The 20,000-nt window shown below is 41.6% G+C and overlaps 2 protein-coding genes across 4 annotated transcripts in view; one reads left to right on the plus strand and one right to left on the minus strand.

The window, feature by feature from the left end:
- Positions 1–3,590: 3,590 nt before the first annotated feature.
- Positions 3,591–17,861, plus strand: tbx1 (T-box transcription factor 1). Of its 2 annotated transcripts, none has more exons than XM_043239954.1 (8): positions 3,591–4,172; positions 5,094–5,484; positions 7,867–7,968; positions 8,045–8,216; positions 8,639–8,794; positions 10,165–10,232; positions 10,840–10,940; positions 12,140–17,861. In XM_043239954.1, exons 1-8 carry the CDS (start codon positions 3,986–3,988, stop codon positions 12,520–12,522), a joined length of 1,560 nt encoding a protein of 519 aa, XP_043095889.1. In that variant the 5' UTR covers positions 3,591–3,985; the 3' UTR covers positions 12,523–17,861. The 2 variants fall into 2 exon arrangements, with proteins under 2 accessions (XP_043095889.1, XP_043095890.1); XM_043239955.1 differs by having other exon boundaries at positions 5,145–5,484.
- Positions 17,862–18,349: 488 nt separating this feature from the next.
- gnb1l (guanine nucleotide binding protein (G protein), beta polypeptide 1-like) overlaps positions 18,350–20,000 on the minus strand; it is a 32,968-nt gene continuing 31,317 nt past the window's right edge. Inside the window, exon 7 of one of the 2 annotated variants that reach the window (XM_043238173.1) lies at positions 18,350–18,851. In XM_043238173.1, the coding sequence (XP_043094108.1) occupies positions 18,585–18,851 (267 nt within the window). In that variant the 3' untranslated portion in view covers positions 18,350–18,584. The remainder of the gene's footprint in view (positions 18,852–20,000) is intronic. The other variant, XM_043238174.1, reaches the window with a different exon arrangement.

Here is a 20,000-nt window from a genome sequence, read left to right on the forward strand (position 1 = left end):
GATATCGGGTTCTAATTAACGTCTGGCCGTTTTCTCTCTCCGGGGTTTTGTGGGGAGAAAAAATTGGAGAGATACCTAAAAAGATAGATACCCGGAGGTGCGGAAGGATCCCGTGGACGCCGACAGACGCGGGTATCAGGAACGGAGCGCCGCGTAAAAGACGGACGCGGGCCCTGAACTTAGGACGCGGGTTTAGTTTATCTTTTTGTTCTGTTCAAGCGGCGACTTTCCCTTCAGGCTCGTCACCCTCGCGCCTCTGAAAGCGCACAGAAACGTGTCTTAACATATGAACGTTTCTAACGAGGCACCGAGTCTCGTGTTACCCAGAAGCCCGCGTTCAGGACCACACGGCTCGCTCGGAAAGAATATCTTTGTTTATCACTGATGCGTTCGCTTCTATAGCATCGCTGCAGAAATAACAAAAATAATCTAATGTACCGCAAAAAAAAAAAAAAAAAAAAAACAACCAATCCAATCCTGGTAAAAATATACACCTATAAAACGAGAAATAATTATAATAACTTATTCCAAGCGTGAATGTATGCAAAAACAGCTTCAGAAAAGCTACTTCCATATTGTTTTCCGAGATAAATAATAATAATAATAATAATAATTCGATAAACACGAAAACAGTAGTTTTAATATCGTCTCTTCATTCATAAAAGCGACGTCTTTTTCATTTCTTCGATTGCAATCTAATAGTTTTTTTAAACGCTGGATGCTAATAAACGAGCACTTGAATAACACAGCTTTTAAAGAACGTATTGTTTTGGAGGCATTTATGCTCATTTCTTCTGCGCGTTTGCACACAGCAACGTCGCGCGCTCTTTCACTACAGAGCAGACGCCTTAAAATGATATCTGAAGAAATAATGCAACCGTGCAAAAAAAAATAATAAAAATAAATTGCTATATTGATATAACGTTTTGTCATTTTTAACCGAAATTATTTCCTATCATTTTCGTGTTCTCGTACTTTTGAATGTCGATTTAAATACAGCTACACGGTAAAAGAGGATTCAGTGTAACACAAATAACCTGTTTTTTTTCGATTGGCACGTGAGCATTGGAGCTCAATAACAGTTAGCAAGAAAGAAAAGGAAATGTATAACAGTTTAGCGCGCCGTGTGAATTTCCAAGGAGCTGTGGACTGAACCTGAACTTGGCAAAAAGAGTTCATGCGCATTCAGACACCACGATACGAAATGAAGTTGGCTGTACGCGATGGAATTCTGTTTTTAATTTAAAGGCATTGCTTTGTATCTTATTTTATTGTCTTGAGCGAAAATGGCTTCTGCGGCATACACACACACACACACACACACACACCTGGTGGATTCCGAAAGACGCCGCTGAGAGAGCAAACAGGAACAGCGTCTCCCTCGAAAACAGAGGAACGATGTTTACCGATTCGACTGAAACACAACTTCCGGTAGATGCGCGTCGCCGCGAAGGTCCAGCATCTCTGAGAGACCTCGCTTAGAGACGAACAGCTTCAGGAAATATATTCATATGAAGCAGACAGACACCAGCGTAATAACAAAAACAAGCATTCCTCTCAGCGTTAAAATGGCCTTTCATTATCATTATTATCATTATTATTATTATTATTATTATTATCCCTCTTCTGAAATATGATTTATACAGATAGGAGTGCCAAAAAAGAAGGGAAAAAAGAATGCACAGCAAAAAAAAGAAAAATATAAATGCATTTTTGGCCCAAAATCTGTTAAACGTGTACCTACTTTGAATAAAACATCTGATATTAAAAAAAAAGAACCCTTTTTTTATAAACGCAACTCATTTTTCTTTGTGCGAAATCTATTTTCCGTCGCGCGACGTTACGGTCTGCCCGTGTGTGTTTTTTTTTATCAAGCTCTGAATTGTGTCTGTTATCACCCGAGTCTTTACAAAGGACGCTTCCGACCTGACAGTGATGAAGTGACCCGGAATCAAAAGACGCGTCCGATAAAAGAAGGAAATACTTACGCGCGCGCGCGCCGCCCGATCTCCCGCGCAACCGCGATCCCTGCAAACAGAAAGAAGAGAGCTAATCAATGAAAGCCACTTCGGACCGAGGGATGCGACGATTTCCGATCGAGGCTGAATAGTGATGCAACAATATCACTTTTAACACGACCTTAAATAATAATAATAATAATAATAATAATCATCATCATCCTCAGATCAGGCGAGCGACCCGATTAATAGTAAATAATAGTAATCGTTTTAATACAAAGTGGAGGTCGGTGCACGTTTTTAATGCTTTGGATGAAAGGGCCACACACCTCAAATCTTTCCTTGGAAAAATACACGTGTTTATTTACGAGCGATAGCGCGCCGGGAGTCAGATAAACATCCCAGAACAAACAGTGTTAAGCTGAAGGGAAAACAGCGGTGTGGTTAACTAGGTTATCTCGTTAGTGCCCCGCTGCTTTCGCCTGTTATTCAATCGGCCGGGTGTAAATTAGATTCAATCCGGTTGCTATCGCTGCGGGTCAACAAAACATAACTTTTGTTTCTATTCATTAATTATGAACCTTGATAAGCCGATAACCAGATAGACACCGTACACCGGAGAGAAGGGTCAAGTGCCCGAGCCACGCGATACGCGCCTTACGTTTCACGCGCGGACCTGAAAGGCGACTGAACGATGTCGTGCGCGTTGCTTGCAGCTGCTGCCCTCCGAGAAGTTCTCAAAAAGACTTTTAAATGAAAGCCAAATAACCGCGTTTTGGATAAATGACAAATAAAAAAAGAACAAGGATCATCAGAGCGAAAGGGCATTGGTTGACTCAATGACTTTAAATACATATATGTGTGTGTGTGTGTGTGTGTGTGTATATATATATTGTATATATATACTCAAAAAGTTATTTTATTACACATGGACTGCGGCTCCAGGTTGTAAGCCTTTTTTATTTATTTTTAAAAATGCATATATATGTGTGTGTGTGTGTGTGTGTGTGTGTGTGTGTGTGTGCATTCTAAAAAATAAATTAAAAACATGCATTTTTAAAAATAAATTAAAAACATATGCATTTTCTTAAAAAATAAAAAAAAACATGTGCATTTTTAAAAATGAAAAAAATGCACTTTTAAAAATATAAATATGCATTTTTAAAAATAAATAAAAAACGTGCATTTTTAAAAATAAAAAATGCACTTTTAAAAATAAAAACATGCATTTTTAAAAATAAATAAAAATATATATGCGCTTTTAAAAATAAATAAAAAAGGCTTACAGCCTGGAGCCTCAGTGCATGTGTAATAAAACAACTTTTTGGATGCGCGGCTCAGGAACGATGTGCAGAGAGCCCAAGATCGCCGAGGAACCTTTGCTGAACGCGCTGATAGGTCAAGCGCTTCGAGCCGGATTCGTTTAGCGCGCAGATCATTGGCGCGCGGCTCAGAGCGTCCGCGCGCACCGGCGGGAAAAGGAACGACGCATAGTTTGCTGTAAAAGTACAGCAGGACATCCGCGTGACGTTTTCTTTCTCTCTCCCTTTTTTTTTCTCTTGCCAGCGAATTCAAATCTGCTGCCATGATTGACAAGGTCCTATACAAATAAAACATCCCGCGCACTTTTTTTCCCCCCTTTCACCGCGCGCTGGAGGCGTGGAGCTCGCGCTCCTGACACTCTCTCCCGCAGTAGCTCTTCTCCAGCGAGCCCTCGTGACATCACCCAGACACCGCGGCTGGAGAAAACTGTTTTCGAGCGTGCGTGCGTGTGTGTGCGTGCGTGCGTGTGTGTGCGTGGAAGCGCGATGTTTTAATACCGCCGGACGTGTTCGAGCAGATCTTTTAATTGGAGCGTATAAAGCGGAGCAAATTCCGTGGGAATAGTTTGTTTTGCAAACACCGGAGAGCACCGGGGCTGCCAAAAAGGCCCTTTGTGAAAGAACGCAACTTCTGCGTAGCCCGCCGCGCGTGTTCTCGACATGGAGTAGCTCGGGAGCGCCGTTCCTCGACTCGGTCTCTCGCTTATGGACGACTGTAGTCCCCTTTCTCCAAAGGCAAACGCTTTCAGTATCGCCTGTCTGATTTCAGCGAGGGATCAAGCGGGAAACGCGGCGCTTGACAAACACGCCACTAGCCCGGACAAGCCAGCGGCGCAAAACTGCTCCAGATCCATTAAAATGCATTACAGCACGGTCACGCGGGAAATGGAAGGTACGGGCACGATCTTGACGATAACCTTGTGATTTGTCGGGCTCGCTCGGTCGGTCGACACGTGCGTTTCCGCCGCGGCAGACGTATTCGTACCCCCGACGCGCTGAACGAATCGAATCAAGCAACTCTAGTTTCCTTCGAGTTCACCCGTCGCGTCGGATAGCACGGGGCATGCGTTGAGCGCGCAAAGTGTCGCGGAATTCCAGAAGGATGAGCCCGCGGTGGCGCGGATGAAACGGAAGGCAAAAAAAAAAAAAAAGCACGAACGAAAGGAAATAGCGTTCTAGAAACGCACCGGATAGCCGTTCCTTCGCGACATTAGTGGTTTGTCCGCGTGTTGCGCGGGTGTTTGTTTGCTTTGCCGAAAAAAGCGCACTCTCCGTCGTGCCAGCTAACCAGTCTATTGTTAGAGGAGGGCGGTGTGGGCGATACACTTATCCAAAAGTAAATGGGTGCCGGAAAGCCCATTATAAGGGGCGCGCTTCTCTGTCAATCAGTCTCGTCCCAAGGCGAGGAAAGGCGCATTACCTGCAGTTCCTTATCTAAATAGAAATAAGAACCGGTTTTATCGCAAAGGGGAGGCCCTATGCGAGAGATAAGAGAGCAGTCTGGATTTCAGTTTAGCAGAGGGGCAGGACAGAGGCCGCTTGGAGCAGCTCGCAGCGCGCAAAACAACGGAGCGCCAATACGCGCAAGTTTAGCTCGCCTACACAGCCGACCGGGAAGGCGTTTTTTTTCTTTTCTTTTACAGATTCGAGGCTTTTCGTCTAGGCGTTATGCGTTAACCTAGAAGGAGAGCGCGTTCTTGGAGCTCTCGGGACGTCGTGAAGTTACTTTCTCTTTGGTGATCCGCTTAGGCGCTCGCGTCGAGCCCGAGTCCTGCGCGAATTGTAAACCCGGTTTTTTTTGGAATGATTTCAGCAATATCAAGCCCGTGGCTGACGCAGCTGTCCCATTTTTGCGATGTTGCAGCCTTCACGACCAGCAGCCTGAGCAGTCTCAATACGCCTGGGAGTTACCATCTCTCTCCTTCTCCCGGGGATCCGTACGGCCACCATGAAAGCCAGTTTGAGCCGTGCCCCGCCGCCCAGCACGGCTACAGCTATACCGGATCCAACCCGGCGCAGGCCCCGGCGCAGGCGGACACCGGAGCGTCCAGCTGCTCCTCGTCGTCGTCCGGCTCGACGCCGAACAAAACGCTGGTGAAAAAGAACCCTAAAGTGGCCAATATTAACGTGCAGTTGGAAATGAAGGCGCTCTGGGACGAATTTAATCAACTCGGGACCGAAATGATCGTCACGAAAGCCGGGAGGTGAGTTTGAGAAAACCCCGCGTCTGCTTGTTGCTTTGAAAGACGCTCAAAATAAAAGCGCTTGAACGAAGAACTTCAGTACAAAAAAAAAAAAAAAAATCTTTTTTTATAATCCGAAAAACATTTTTTTCGCCACAAAGAAACGTAAAGGTTCTTTACGGAACTATTAAAAGTTATTCTTATAGTGCATGCACACAAAGTCACTTTTGAATGAACTCCCTGTAAAGTTCAACCTAGAATTAAATGTACATTTCGATACTTTATACATGCTCAGCAATGCACTTGAACTGCTGATGCGCTAAACGTTATACATTTGTAATAATCCGATATCTAATTGTCGTTTTTAATGCAATCTCTCGACGTTTCCGCGCGGAAAAATACAAGAGACTGGAGTTATTTTTAAAAACTAGCACCGAAACGTTGCATAATATTTAACGTACAATTAAATGCGCGTTTGAAACTTTATCATCAGCTACTGATGTGCTCAGCATTACTTAAAGTCGACTTTATAAGCCACAAGAAACACGTTTCGTTTTTAATTTAGCACTGACTGCAATGCTTAACACACAATTAAATGCGCATTTCAGCGGTCTGAAACATGAATAAAATGAATCCTCTATGGACTTCTGACGCGTTAAGCATTACATTTTAAAATAATCGGCCACTTTAGTATTTTTATTTCTATTTTTTTTAACATCGACAGCATAATTAAACTGCATAGCTCATCCAGAGGCGCTGCACGTTTAATGCGTCGATAGTTAAAGCGTCGGCGGGCCTGAAAACGTTTCGGAGCAGCTGAAGGCATCTTCAGATCTGCTTCTTGCACGGGAAAGTTCGGCAGGTCGGACTCCGAATCATCACCGGGCACGGCGCGTGAGCTTAGCGCAATCACGGGCATTCACGGAGGAGCGTAACCGGTCCGTTGCGTGCGTTTACGCGGCGGTGAGGCAGACGGCGTGAGACGCGGCGCGTTTTCGCTCACCTGCGCGTTAAAGGGCCCCAGCAGCGCGCGCACAGCCACAGGCCGGCGTGTTTGTTCAGGTGAAGCTCGAGCTTTAGTTCGCGTTCAAACAGACCGTGATTAAATGAGCGCAAAATAAATGAATGCATACGTGCACGCGCACGTAAGACTAAGATAAATGCGCACGAGAGAGAGAGAGAGGCATGCAGGCCTCAGCTTCATTAAGGTACGTTTCTATCAGCAAATTACGTTTTAAATAAAAACGACGCGTGGGGCGAGCTGAAGGGAGCAGTGCGAGGTGACTAAAGCGTGTAGTTCAGTGAGAAGCGAGAGAAAGCCTGGACACGTTCTGCTCATCAGAGAGCGTCTTTTAACGATGCTTTCCCTTTCAAGCATTTGCAAATAATGTTTTTTTTTGTTTTTTTTTACGGCGTCACTATCTTTTCTAGAAAAGCAGGCTGTGTGTTTAAAAACGTGAACTCTCAAACAGTAACAGTTTAATTACACCGCGACACCATTCACGAGGCCTCAGTTGCTATTGTTTTTGTTTTGTTTTTTTCATCATAAGTAGCTTAAACAAATTAAAAACAATAACAGCCAGGCCGGGTGAGCATGCGTTTTGTTCAAATTTAATTTTTTTTATTATTGTGCATATTGAAATGCAAGCTAAACAGACGCGTGCGAATAAAAAAGAAGTCAAGTGTGAGGAAAAAAAAATGATTTAAAACGTACATGCTTTAAATAATATCGTGATCCTGCACTTCAAAAACATTATTTGATTTTAAGTAAACATGCTAAGATTACAAACATCTGTTCGTTCTGCAAAAACTACGCGTTTTAATATCGATTTAAATACAGGCTAAACGTTATGCGTTTATTTGCAAGGTGGCACACGGAATATGTTTTTTATTTACTTGAGGATATAACAGCGACTCATACTCAACAAGATTAACGACTACAAAGTCACGGCCTTGACGCGTATGCAAGATACTAAACGACGAAAGAGGTAGTTTAATGCAAACCTGCAATTAAAAAAAAACAACAACAACAACGTTTTAACAACCATTGCTTAAAGCGCGCGCGCGCAAGGTCACCTGTCACTCACTTCATCGGATCTGAGGAAAGCCACTTTCAGAGCTACTTCAGCTCCATCTATCCGCAGCTAGCCCTGAAAAGACTCTCAGGCCCGGGCTCACTTTCACTGCTGCGCCTCCAGAACGATGCTTTGTGCGGCTTTACGCGTTTATTCTGCGCGTGTGTGTGTGTGAGAAAGTCACACACCGTAGTTAGGCCCAATACTCTACTCGCAGGCCACATTCCAATAGGTCTCCGCCGCAATGAAAAGAGGATTCATATCAAATCTAACCCGCGAACGCAGTGTGGCTAGAACTAACGGACTGCTTCTGCGTTCTCCTCCTCAGACGAATGTTTCCTACGTTTCAAGTCAAAATATTTGGAATGGACCCAATGGCAGATTACATGCTCCTGATGGATTTCCTACCGGTGGATGATAAACGATACAGGTACGCCGGGGGCCGCTGGACAGTACGCGCGCACTGCGGTCCTAAACGGAGCACTCAGTCTCGTTCTTCTCCGCAGGTATGCCTTCCACAGCTCATCGTGGCTGGTGGCCGGGAAAGCGGATCCTGCGACCCCGGGGAGAGTGCACTATCACCCGGACTCGCCTGCCAAAGGAGCGCAGTGGATGAAACAGATCGTGTCCTTCGATAAACTGAAACTCACCAACAATCTGCTGGACGACAACGGGCACGTGAGTGTTGAAAAAATATTAGTCTTTCGGCGTGTTATTCAATATTTATATGAAAACAGCACAGACCAGTGGAAGAATGAGAACATAGTCCTAAATTACGCACGTGTTGTGCACGTTTAAAGGGGTCTGTGGTGGAAACGATCACTCCGCGGTGTTTAGACGATAATTATACCCTGCCTGGAATTATAACGCGCGGAGGAAACGAGTAATGTGTTCTCATTAAGAGACGTGTAGCTTGCGATGGGTTCTGGGGAGTTTTTCCACGTTTTAAAAAATGCTTTTTGTTTAGCTTTCTTTTAATGCATTAATTGGAGGTGACTTAAACGCGCCGAAGAGCGACTCCGCGTAGCGCGCGCGTAAAGCGTTCCCGAAGGAGCTGCTTCGGTCCTGATTTCACCTTCAACCCTGCTTCGCTCTTGCAGATCATACTGAACTCGATGCACAGATACCAGCCCAGGTTCCACGTGGTCTACGTGGATCCCAGGAAAGACAGCGAGAAGTACGCCGAAGAAAATTACAAGACGTTTGTTTTCGAGGAGACCAGGTTCACCGCCGTCACAGCCTATCAGAACCACAGAGTAAGAGCTCGCGCGCACACACACACACACACACACACACACACACACACACACACACACACACACAGCACGGCCTGCTTACACTGCTTTATATAGTCATCTGTTAAAAGTGTCGAAACGCGCCACTTTATGTGAAAGAAAACCAAACGCTAAAAACACGACAAACCTGAGCAGCCTATCAGCCTATAACACAACTTTAAAATGCAGTTTTTAGAATTTCATGCATTGATTTTAAATGCCGTTTTTAGAATTGACCTTAAAATGCAGTTTTTTGAATTGACTTTAAAATGCATTTCTTTTATTTTATGTATTGACCTTAAAATGCAGTTTTTAGAATTGACCTTAAAATTCAGTTTTTAGAATTGACTTTAAAATGCATTTCTTTTATTTTATGCATTGACTTTAAAATGCAGTTTTTAGAATTGACTTTAAAATGCATTTCTTTTATTTTATGTATTGACCTTAAAATGCAGTTTTTAGAATTGACTTTAAAAAGCATTTCTTTTATTTTATGCATTGACTTTAAAATGCAGTTTTTAGAATTGACCTTAAAATGCATTTCTTTTATTTTATGCATTGACTTTAAAATGCAGTTTTTAGAATTGACTTTAAAATGCATTTCTTTTATTTTATGCATTGACTTTAAAATGCAGTTTTTAGAATTGGCCTTAAAATGCAGTTTTTTCGAATTAACTTTAAAATGCAGTTTTTCGAAGTAACTTTAAAATGCATTTTTTAAATTGTATGCCTTGATTTTAAATGCAGTTTTTCGAATTGACTTTTTTAACACTGAAATTATTTTCACATCCTTTCGGTTTACCTTTAAAAGAACAACCTATTGCTTTTAATCAACGCACATCGGACACAAATATTTAGAGGAAAAGATGTGAATGGAAACACACTCTCACGCAGCTGTCCGGTGTCTTTCCTGCTCTGTCTTCTATCAGTTTGACCTCTTGATCTCCAGCTCTCACCGCGGGCTTTACGTTTGTTTTTCGACCCATTCCGGAGAATCACGCGCACATCTTCATCGCGCTCACATTCGACATAAATGATTCCCGCTCTGCGTCCAAATAAAGGCTGAAGAGTGTTATCGTTAACGTGAATCCTTTCGGGAACGCCGCGCGCTCGTTAAGGCTGCTGCGCGCGCGATTAACCGGAGCGTAACGCGGCAGAGAAATGAGTTTACGATTCAAAAAAAAGGCCTTGTGATGACACGAGCTCTGAGAAACGATTACCTGAGTAAACAACGGCACTGTCAGAGTAAAAACAAATGAACAATTTCGGAGGTCAACAGCCGAATGTGTTCGCTCGGCAGCCGCGCGTTTTTCACGTTTTCGCTTTCTTCTTCTTCTTCTTCTTCTTCTCAGATAACGCAGCTGAAGATCGCCAGCAATCCGTTCGCCAAGGGCTTCAGAGACTGCGACCCGGAGGACTGGTGAGCTTCTGCTTTTAGCTTCATGTCGGGAATAAGAACATTATAATGCGCGACGAATGAGGACCCGAGCGTGCCTGCGTTTAAGCCTTCACCTATAAAAAAAAATACTTTTACTGCCTCTTGAAATACAGCACGCTTTGGGAAGTCAAGCATTCATTTTAAAGCTTTGTTGACAATATTAAAAATGCTGTTATACAGAAACTACACATGGGTAGCTGTCCTGTGCTGTGACCGAAAACGTAGAAAAAACATGAAAAAAATGTTATGTTAGATATTATTTTATTATTATTTATTTTTACATTTTTGTTGACACACCAATATATCAACTACCCACAAATATATATATATATATATATATATATATATATATATATATATATATATATATATTTAAAAAAATATATATATATATTTTTTATATATATATATATATATATATATATATATATATATATATATATGGCTCAAGTAAGCAGCAATATGATTTATTGCTCTGAGTGACAATTATATTTTTGCTAGAATTCTTTCAGACACAGCACTCATTCATACAGACTAAAACAATGCATTCCAGCGCATGTCACTGATTTTTATCTGGCCTGTTTTTTAGGCCCAGGAACCACAGGCCGGGCTCTCTGCAAATCATGAGCGCGTTTGCTCGAACCAGGAACCCCATGTCCTCTCCCCCTCAGCAGAACGGCACAGAGAAAGGTCTGTACGCGCCGCGCGGCTAACAAAATCTCATTTAGCACCAAGAAAGAAAAAAACTAAAAAACGCGCATGGCAAGACAAATGGTCGGATTCGGTGCTCGGGTAATACTGCGTGCCTGTTACCGGTCAGGCGGTCCGTGCATGAACGTACATTCACATGCAGAAACATGAAGCGCGATCAGCCGTGATCACTCACTCGAAACGGCCTGTTTGCGTTCCAGCGAGCGAAAACGGTTCCATTAGTCCAGTCAAAATCAGCACACAAGGGTTCGAACAGCTGCGTGCCCAGAGGACTTTTCAGTCCTGGGCTCTGTGTAAAAATGACTTCTCCTCTTCGTCTGAAGGACGCTCGTGACATTACTCCCTGAGCTCTCCGTCGGGGCTTCCCACATTCAGAAGGGAGCATCTATCCGTACGCAAACCGGCCTTTGATCAACGACTCGATTGTGCAAAATAATCCTAAAAATAACACGCGACCACTCTGACTCACAGCCGTCTTTATCAAACTCAAGGCAAGATAGAGCAGGTGAACGGAGTAAAAAAATGAATAATGGAAATAGCCATGATGCATCAGTCAACTGGAAAAGTAACAACGGCAAACGTTGATTTTGTTGCAATGAAATTGCTTAGACGTGCTTTTATTATGCATCTCAAAGATCACTTGATGCATTCAAAGCTAAGATCTGTATACCGGGTAGAGATGGTTTAATGATGCATTTCTTTGGATTCAGCCACGGAAGAAAAATAAAGCAGGAAAAACACACCAACAAACCATTCAGAACAAAAACAGTAGCATTTTCCTGTAAAATATAATATTGCATTTTTCTACAGTAAAGACGGGAATAAAACAGTTTTGGTGCTAGTTTGAGAAAAGGCCTTTAAAACCACGTACTAAAACTTTAATATCATTTTTAATCAATAACGTGCATTGCTAAGAACTTCATTTGTACAACTTTAAAGGCGATCTATCTCGATGTTTCGATTTTAATGCGATATTTCAACGAATATCAAACCGTACGCCAATGGAAAGCTTCTTTATTCAGCTTTCTGATGACGAAAAAAACAACTTTCGACGAAAAAAGTCGCAATCACAAAGCACCCGCTTTCCGAAGTGGGCAAAACAAACCGTGCGCCGAATATACAGTGCTTTTTCCGCTAGTCTGCAATCTAACTCTCTTTCCGTTGTGTCCCGCGCACAGAGGACAGCCGGAGAGAGTACGAGCGGGACCCCAGCGGCACCCCCCTGCACACGGACCCCGCTCACCAGCTGATGTCCCGGGTCCTGAGCCCGGCCCTTCCGGTGCTGGGCGGCCTGCACACGGTGCCCCTGACCGCCGGCCCCCGGAGCCCGCCCCACGAGCTCCGCCTGGAAGGACACCCCCAAGCCCCGGACACCCTGCACCATCACCCCTACAAATACCCGAGCACCTACGAACACTACCTGGGAGCCAAAACCAGGCCGTCCCCGTATCCCTCCCCGAGCATCCGGAGCCACGGCTACCATCCTCACATGAACCCGGCAACGGCCAACATGTACTCGGCGACGAGCGCGCCGGCCAATTACGACTACGCTCCCAGATAATGACTCCCATCGGCGCTCCGGATCGGATTCAGACTGAGAAATTAAACACACACACACACACACACACGCATGCCTCGAGTCCCAGACTCGGCGAACACGCCGGAAGCGGCGCCGGAAAGAGAAGCGCTCGTATTTATTGGCACAGGAGCATCGGGACGAGGCCCCGGGGTCCGCTCTGGACGGCAGGGCTCCTGGAAACTGCAGTATAACTAGTGTTCGGAGCGACTTCTTTAGACAAATAATGCATTATCACGGACTGGAATTGAACTTTTGTGTTGGATGCACTTTTTGTTTTCTCGCTTTTAAAAAGCCATAAGTTATATATCACCCTTGAGCCATTGAGCTTCTAGATAGATGGAGTATTTGCATGTCGCGCTGTTTTGAAGGTGCCCAAAAGCCCTGAATATTTTTTATTTTATTTGTTTTGTTTCCTGGTTGAGAATGATTTGAGTTTTTTTTTTTTTTTAAACGCTAGACCACCTTTAGCAGGTCCGTGAAGCTTGTAACGTGGCACTGACGTACAGCAATTCAAATAAAGAAAGGAACGGGATGCCTGCGCTGAACTTGTAAAATAAACATGAAATATTTTACCTTTAAACGCCGTTCTTCTCCAGAGCTCTTTCCCTCGCTTGGGAGGAAACGCAGCTTTCATTCTCCCCGAGTGGAAATACGTTTTTGATTCGCAAAGAAACGATTGATGCGTTTAGTGGTATCGGCCTGGGCCTGTTTCGACCCGGAAAATAAATGGTTGAGTACCACTAAACCATACACTTAATGTAGGTTTACTGAGTCCATGCAAGTGACACACTGAAGGAGGCAAAATTAGAAGAGTTTAAAGAGGATTAATGATGCAATGTTACGAAACGAAAGGCATGCACGCGAGAAGATTCTCAGAAGTGATGTCATTTCCGTCTAGCGCGCTTTAGAGGAAAGAACCGCGTGCACACGTTTGACCTCTGACAGCTAACGACTTTCTGGAGCATCAAAGGTTAAACAACGTTTCCAGCCATTTGAGCGACGACTAATTGCTCGTATCATTTTTTGTTTGCGGCAACAGCTCGAAGCAAAGCACGAGAAGCAAAAAAAAAAAAACAGCCGCTTTTACGCATTTCACGCACGCTAAAGAAATCGCCAGGATCATTTTTTTTAACGCGTTTCCATACTGGCTCAATTATAGCCTACTATTTAAATTGCGATGCATTTTAAATAGTGCAAATATACAGGCTGAATAATGCTACGGTTCCTTTTTTTTTAACGAACAAATGCAAACGTAAATATAATCTTTAAAAAATATTTATGTATATTTAGACAGCATACTAGTAGCTTTTAAACATGGGCCGCTTATATTTCTATTCTGGCTGATTATATATAACCTAGCCTACTATTTAAATTATAATATACGCATTATAACTATTAAAAAAACCCAAAGATGTCCTGATACTCTTTTTTTTAAACGTCAAGTCAGCGTTATTTGCAGCTTTTTACCATGCAAAACGTGTCAGAGCAGCTTTACAGCATTAGGAAAACGAATATATCATATAGTATATAATTAATACACAATATGATTAGGCTGCTTACTAGATGCATTTCAACTCAAATAGCCTTTTTAGAATACCGCCTGCTATCTAAACGCTGGTAGTATAGCTAGTTGTTTAAATATAGCTTGTGCATATATATATATATATAATTTGCAATGAAATCTTTTAACAATCCGTCCATTGTCAAGTGAAGCGCTTTGGTGCGTCAGGGTCCGGAAGAGCGCGTCTGGAGGATTGGGCCTCCCTTCGCGTGAGCCTGTTTCCCGGCTACAGCTAATGAGTTTGGCCCGTCAGGAAGGCCGGGACACCCGGGCCCATGGCTCTTCCGTCAGGGGTCTACCCATCTGTGTTTTCTCTGGTAGCGCTTCTCCTTGATGAGAGGGGCCGCCTGCGTACCTGCGTCCCTGAACGATGACGGACGGCTGCTTCCAACAATGAGAGCGTCTAAAAATGCGCATTATTTATGGGCCGAATGCACAGAAAACGGTATCCGCCTTTGAAGTCGAACTTGATGCGTGAGAAGTGCAGCACGAAAACACAGTTTGATCTCAGAGGAAATACCTGCGCTTCGAAAGCGCGCGCGCGCACACACGCACGCACGCGCACGCACACACACGCACACACACACACGAGTAACGCGCAAAACATTCATTTGGCATTACAATGTCACAAAGCCAAAGCGTGCTATTAAAATAATAATAAACTAAATACTTAGATCCGAATATAATTCGTTTTAAACAGAAACGTGTTAACGATTTGCACCAGTAAATAATTAAAAGCAATAAAAATAGGCCTAGTATGAAAAAAATGTCCATTTTATTATTACATTTCCATTGGTATTTTTAAAGCCCGACAACAGTGTTTCCATGCAAAGTCAGATTAAATGTAGAGAATTATCCATTAAATCTACAGTGAATTTTTTTTTGATTGTTACATAAGTTATGAACAAATTAAAAATATAAAAATATTTTTTAATTATTTAAAAATATAAAATGCCTAAAAATCCACTTCTTTTCTAGCACAGTGACTGCATTTAAAATAAAACAGGCTTCTAATGAACAACAAGAAGGAATAATAAATTGGATTTAAAAAAAAAAAAAAAAATTGGATGCATCAGTAAAAAAACCCAACATTTTAAGTTAAACTCATTTGTATATATATATATATATATATACCCGCTGAAAGCCACACATAGACATTTCTACATTTCTAATAAAGCAAAGGCTCAGTAAAGCAACACTGCATGAAAAAAAAAAAAAAAAAAAGACATAGGGTCACATCTGGAACATCTGTTGTGACAAGCCTATCTTTTGTGTACCTTTCTCTCGCTCGGCAAGTCCAAAGCCAGAAAAAAAAAAAAAAAAAGGTGGACCAACCATGTGAAGACGTTTACCCCCAGTTTCACATTCTCCCGCGTTTCCAGCGGCGCGTACGAAAACAAATCACCGGCGCGCTTATCTCGGACAACAGAAACGGTTTCATTCCGAGCGAGCTTGCCAACATGTAAATAATTTACTGCAACACGGCCGGCGTTGGGTTTCTCTCATTCAGAGGCCCATTTCCTCAGACCGTGATTACCTGCGATTATTGCTAGTTTCCAAAACCTAACATCCATTCATCCGGCCTTACCCAGAGGATCCAGAAACACACGGCACGCGGGATCCGTGAGCTGGCCGGGTGACCTCTGACCTCCGGCGCAACAGACAGGCGCGCGTCTGCCGTTCGGAAAGCCGCAGGTTTTCGTCAGCGGCCCGCGTCGAGGTTCTGCTTATACCGACCGCTTAAGTGATCTATTATTGACTTGGGAGGTATTAGCCGAAGTCTTCAACCCGGCACGGCTTTGTTGTGCCCCCCTGTGGAGTCTATAAAAGTAGGAAGCGATTACCAATCAGAGGTCACGGACAGAGGTACACGGCCGGGCGGACTGTGAAGTGAACTGTTTTGTCTTCCCCTCTCCGGCCGGCGACTCGCCCGCTGATGTTTTTCCTTTAAAAGGATGGCCTCTAAGTTCCCCGAGCTTCCTGTACCGTCTGATGAGATATTCCAGTCTGGGTCGGTCCCCGGGGACGCGTGCTTTATGGGGCAGAGCGGCTGTGGGCCGTTTGAAGTTGCATGAAATCCCATTTAGCTTAGTACCGAGGACGGCTATTATTACCGCGGACGCTGACAAAAAGATCCACTTTCGAACTCGACTAATATACGTGTCTGTTTTCGATAATCGGGTCGAGTTACTGCAAAATAAAACATCGTTTGAAAAACAACAGGTTTGGTTCGAATCAAACGGTTTAGTTTATTAAAGTAGGGTTGCACTTTATTTTGATAGTCCAGTTTAGACAGTCTGCTAACTATAACTATGTAACTACATGTCAACTAATACTCATTAATTTGAACTACATGTCTACTAACTCTCTTATGTTTGGTTTAGGGTTAGTAGAATAAATCGACATATACTTTCAAGTTTCTGATAGTCAGTGTGCAGTGGACTCATCGAAATAAAGATATTAGTCTACTAATACGCTGATGAGCGCTAGGTGACACGTAGTTGCTTATCGTTAGTGAGTGAGTTATCAATATAAAGCGTTACCGGACACTTTTCAACAGCAAGGCATTTATTAGGGAATAAAAAAAAAACTCTGGTCATGGCTTAACGTAAGACTCACCAAAAGAATCAGTTCGTTAAAGTCGAGAGTCAAACTAAACCGATCGCCGTGTATTGTTTTGTGAACCAAAAAGCATTGGTAAAGTCACGGAACTGGTTCGTTGCTGCAACTCCAATCTGGAAACGGTGTTAACGATGCAAGAAGCACAAATAAAAAAAGAAAAAGCGCTCTGGCGAGCGAGCCACGTTGTGCAATAAACGCCAAAGTAACTAGTTCGTCTTTCGGGCCACATCCGAACGCAGAGGTCGGCCTTGTCTTTAGGCTGAAAATAGAGCTGCCTTCATCAGCTCGTGCGCTTGAAGGGAGGAACGAAACCAATCCCGCTCAATGAATCTTTCTAACAAACAGGGCTGTCCGCGGAGCCGAGCCCCCGTGATTAACCCCGCGTGATGTATGCAGGTCAGTCCAGAGGGCAATCTCAAACTCGGAGGCAGATTTGGGAAAACAGCGGCGGATTGCTTTGCCACTCAGGTGCGACTTTAAGAGCAAATACACACCTACTGAAGCACATCAGCCTGGGGTAAAGCAAACAGATCGCAGGGGACGGTTTAAGACGATAAAACACCTTCAGCTAACGACCGGCCTTGTGGAAAACCGCAACCAAACACGGCGATGGAGAGCGTTTAAATTAGCTGCCGTTCCGATCGATTTTGAAGCATTTGACCAATAAGAACGGCGACGGCTTTCTAAACGAGGCCGAGTTACAGCCAATCACTTAGCAGCTTCCGTGAAAAAAGTCAGCGATTGGCGACAATCGGTTTTAAGGATCTCGCAAACTAATGTAAGGAAAAAAAATGCACGGTGCATTCATTTTAACAGAAACTAAAGCGATTCGAATCTTCCATTCTGACATAAAACAATGCAACCTGCTAGATATAAATTAAACTGATTATTGATTTCTGTCCTTACTTGACAACCTTTTACGCAAATACAAGACTTCATTATATCGAAAACGTATTCTATATTCTCGGCCACTAATTTAAGTGCTTTCATGCAAAAAACATATTAGCACCAAGATCAAGAACGTAAATAAAGTCGGTAATCTGCAACTATCAGTTTGTAAGAAATGGTAAAGCGGTCTTTAAAACTCAGCTTTGGCTATATATATATATATATATATATATATATATATATATAAACTGCAAACTACATGGTCATGCGGTTTTGTTTAACTGACCAAGAGAGCCAATGCAAAAATTGTTAACAGAACCAAATGTGATTCAAATGATCTATTTCAATGTTTTAAAGAAAATGAAACCGGTTCTGAATGAAAATCGACGCTTGGTTCCTGTCCTTACCCAAGACCTCAACTAGTGCTGTCAAACGATTAATTGCATCCAAAAATTTAAGTTTTTGTTCATAATATATATATGTGTGCATACATATAACATGCTTGTATATATTTTAGAAAAAAAAATGTTTATATTATATATATAAAGAATATGAATATAAATCTATAAACAAATATTATAAAATGAACAGATAATCTATAAAATGTATAAACAAATATTTTCTAAATATATACAGTATGTGTGTTTATTTATATATACACATAATAAATATATACCTAGTACACAGATATAAAATGTCAATTTATATATATATATATATATATATATATATATAATATATTTTGTATTTATATATATATCTTTTTTAATAGTGATTAATTGTTTGACAGCAATACCGCAAGCGATTATATATAAAACTGCAATGCAATGTTGTAGCTCCGCCTCTGACTGATTCAGGCCCTTTCACTCAAAGAAAATATATTAGCACCACGTTCAAGTATGTAAATAAAGTCAGATTAATTTGCAACAATCAGTTTGAAGGAAACGGTAAAGCGGGCCTCTGTCTTTCAAACTCAGCTTTGGCTATATATAGACCACACACTGATCCGCTGGTCCTTGGACCCCGCGGCCAAAAGTCTCTGTGGGGGGTCCTGATGGTCTGAGAAGGCCACACTATTCACCATGTCAGTGTGATGTTGCAGAACAGCCAGTGGCTTCAGCTTCTTCCAGCCGAACACTCGGATGCTGTCGTCCCATCCCGCCGCTGCCAGGATCTTTCCATCGGCACGGATACACAGCTGAGAGACCCCGGGATTGGTCATCTGAACAGAGTCGTGCATCTGTACAGAAAACACAGACATCAGCCCAAATGAGACAAAAGCGGTGCCTTCGTAATCTCTCAAAAGTATACGACGACGTACAATCATTGCAACTAATAGAGCTCAGCGCGTGTTTGATTATATGTCAGTATAACTAACCGGATTAATTTTACTGTACGTTTTTGATATCTACAGACAACTTAAGTCACCACTGATAAGCTTCTACTAAATATAATGAAACTATAAAGCTGCTTTGCAAGATCTGCTTTTGATATCTACAGACAACTAAGTATCGTAATGAAACTATAAAAAAGCACAAGCACAATGCAAATAAACAAATGGAAACAATTCGTGGCATTTGGGAAAGGAATCATAGAAACTAATATCAAAAGTGAGGATAAATACACTTATAATGTTACAAAAGATTTCCATTTGACCAAAAAACGCTTTTCTTTTGGAATTGCTATTCAAAGAAACTGTACTTAACATGATAATAGTAATGAATGTTTTTTGAGCAGCAAATCAGGATTATTTCTGAAGGATCAGACGATTGGAGCAATGGAGCAAAAAAAGTTAATAAAAATATAAAAAAATTTTTTACAGTTTTTGCTACACTCTGGATCAAATACGTTCTTGGTTAGCATGTTTTACTAAAATTTTAAAAAATAAAAAATAAAATAAAATAAAATAAAATTATATATATATATATATATATATATATATATATATATATATATATATATATATATAAAATAAATAAATATATATATATAAAATAAATAAATATATATATATAAAATAATATATATATATATATATATATATAAATATATATATATATATATATATATATATATATATATAAATATATATATATATATATAAATATATATATATATAAAAATATATATATATATATATATATATATATATATATATATATATATATATAAAAATATATATATATATATATATATATATATATATATATATATATATATATATATATATATATATGAAAAAATCGTACTGTATTGAGTGGTTGTGTACATTACTAACTATGAAAAATAGAATTGAAATGAATCGTGGCGATTGTGGCCGTACACGCTTCTCAGGCGCCGAGAAAGGATCACCGTCTAAACGCACAACGCATAAACTATTTACCAGAAA

This window comes from Puntigrus tetrazona, chromosome 5 (assembly GCF_018831695.1).
Source record: "Puntigrus tetrazona isolate hp1 chromosome 5, ASM1883169v1, whole genome shotgun sequence".
NCBI lineage: Eukaryota > Metazoa > Chordata > Actinopteri > Cypriniformes > Cyprinidae > Puntigrus > Puntigrus tetrazona.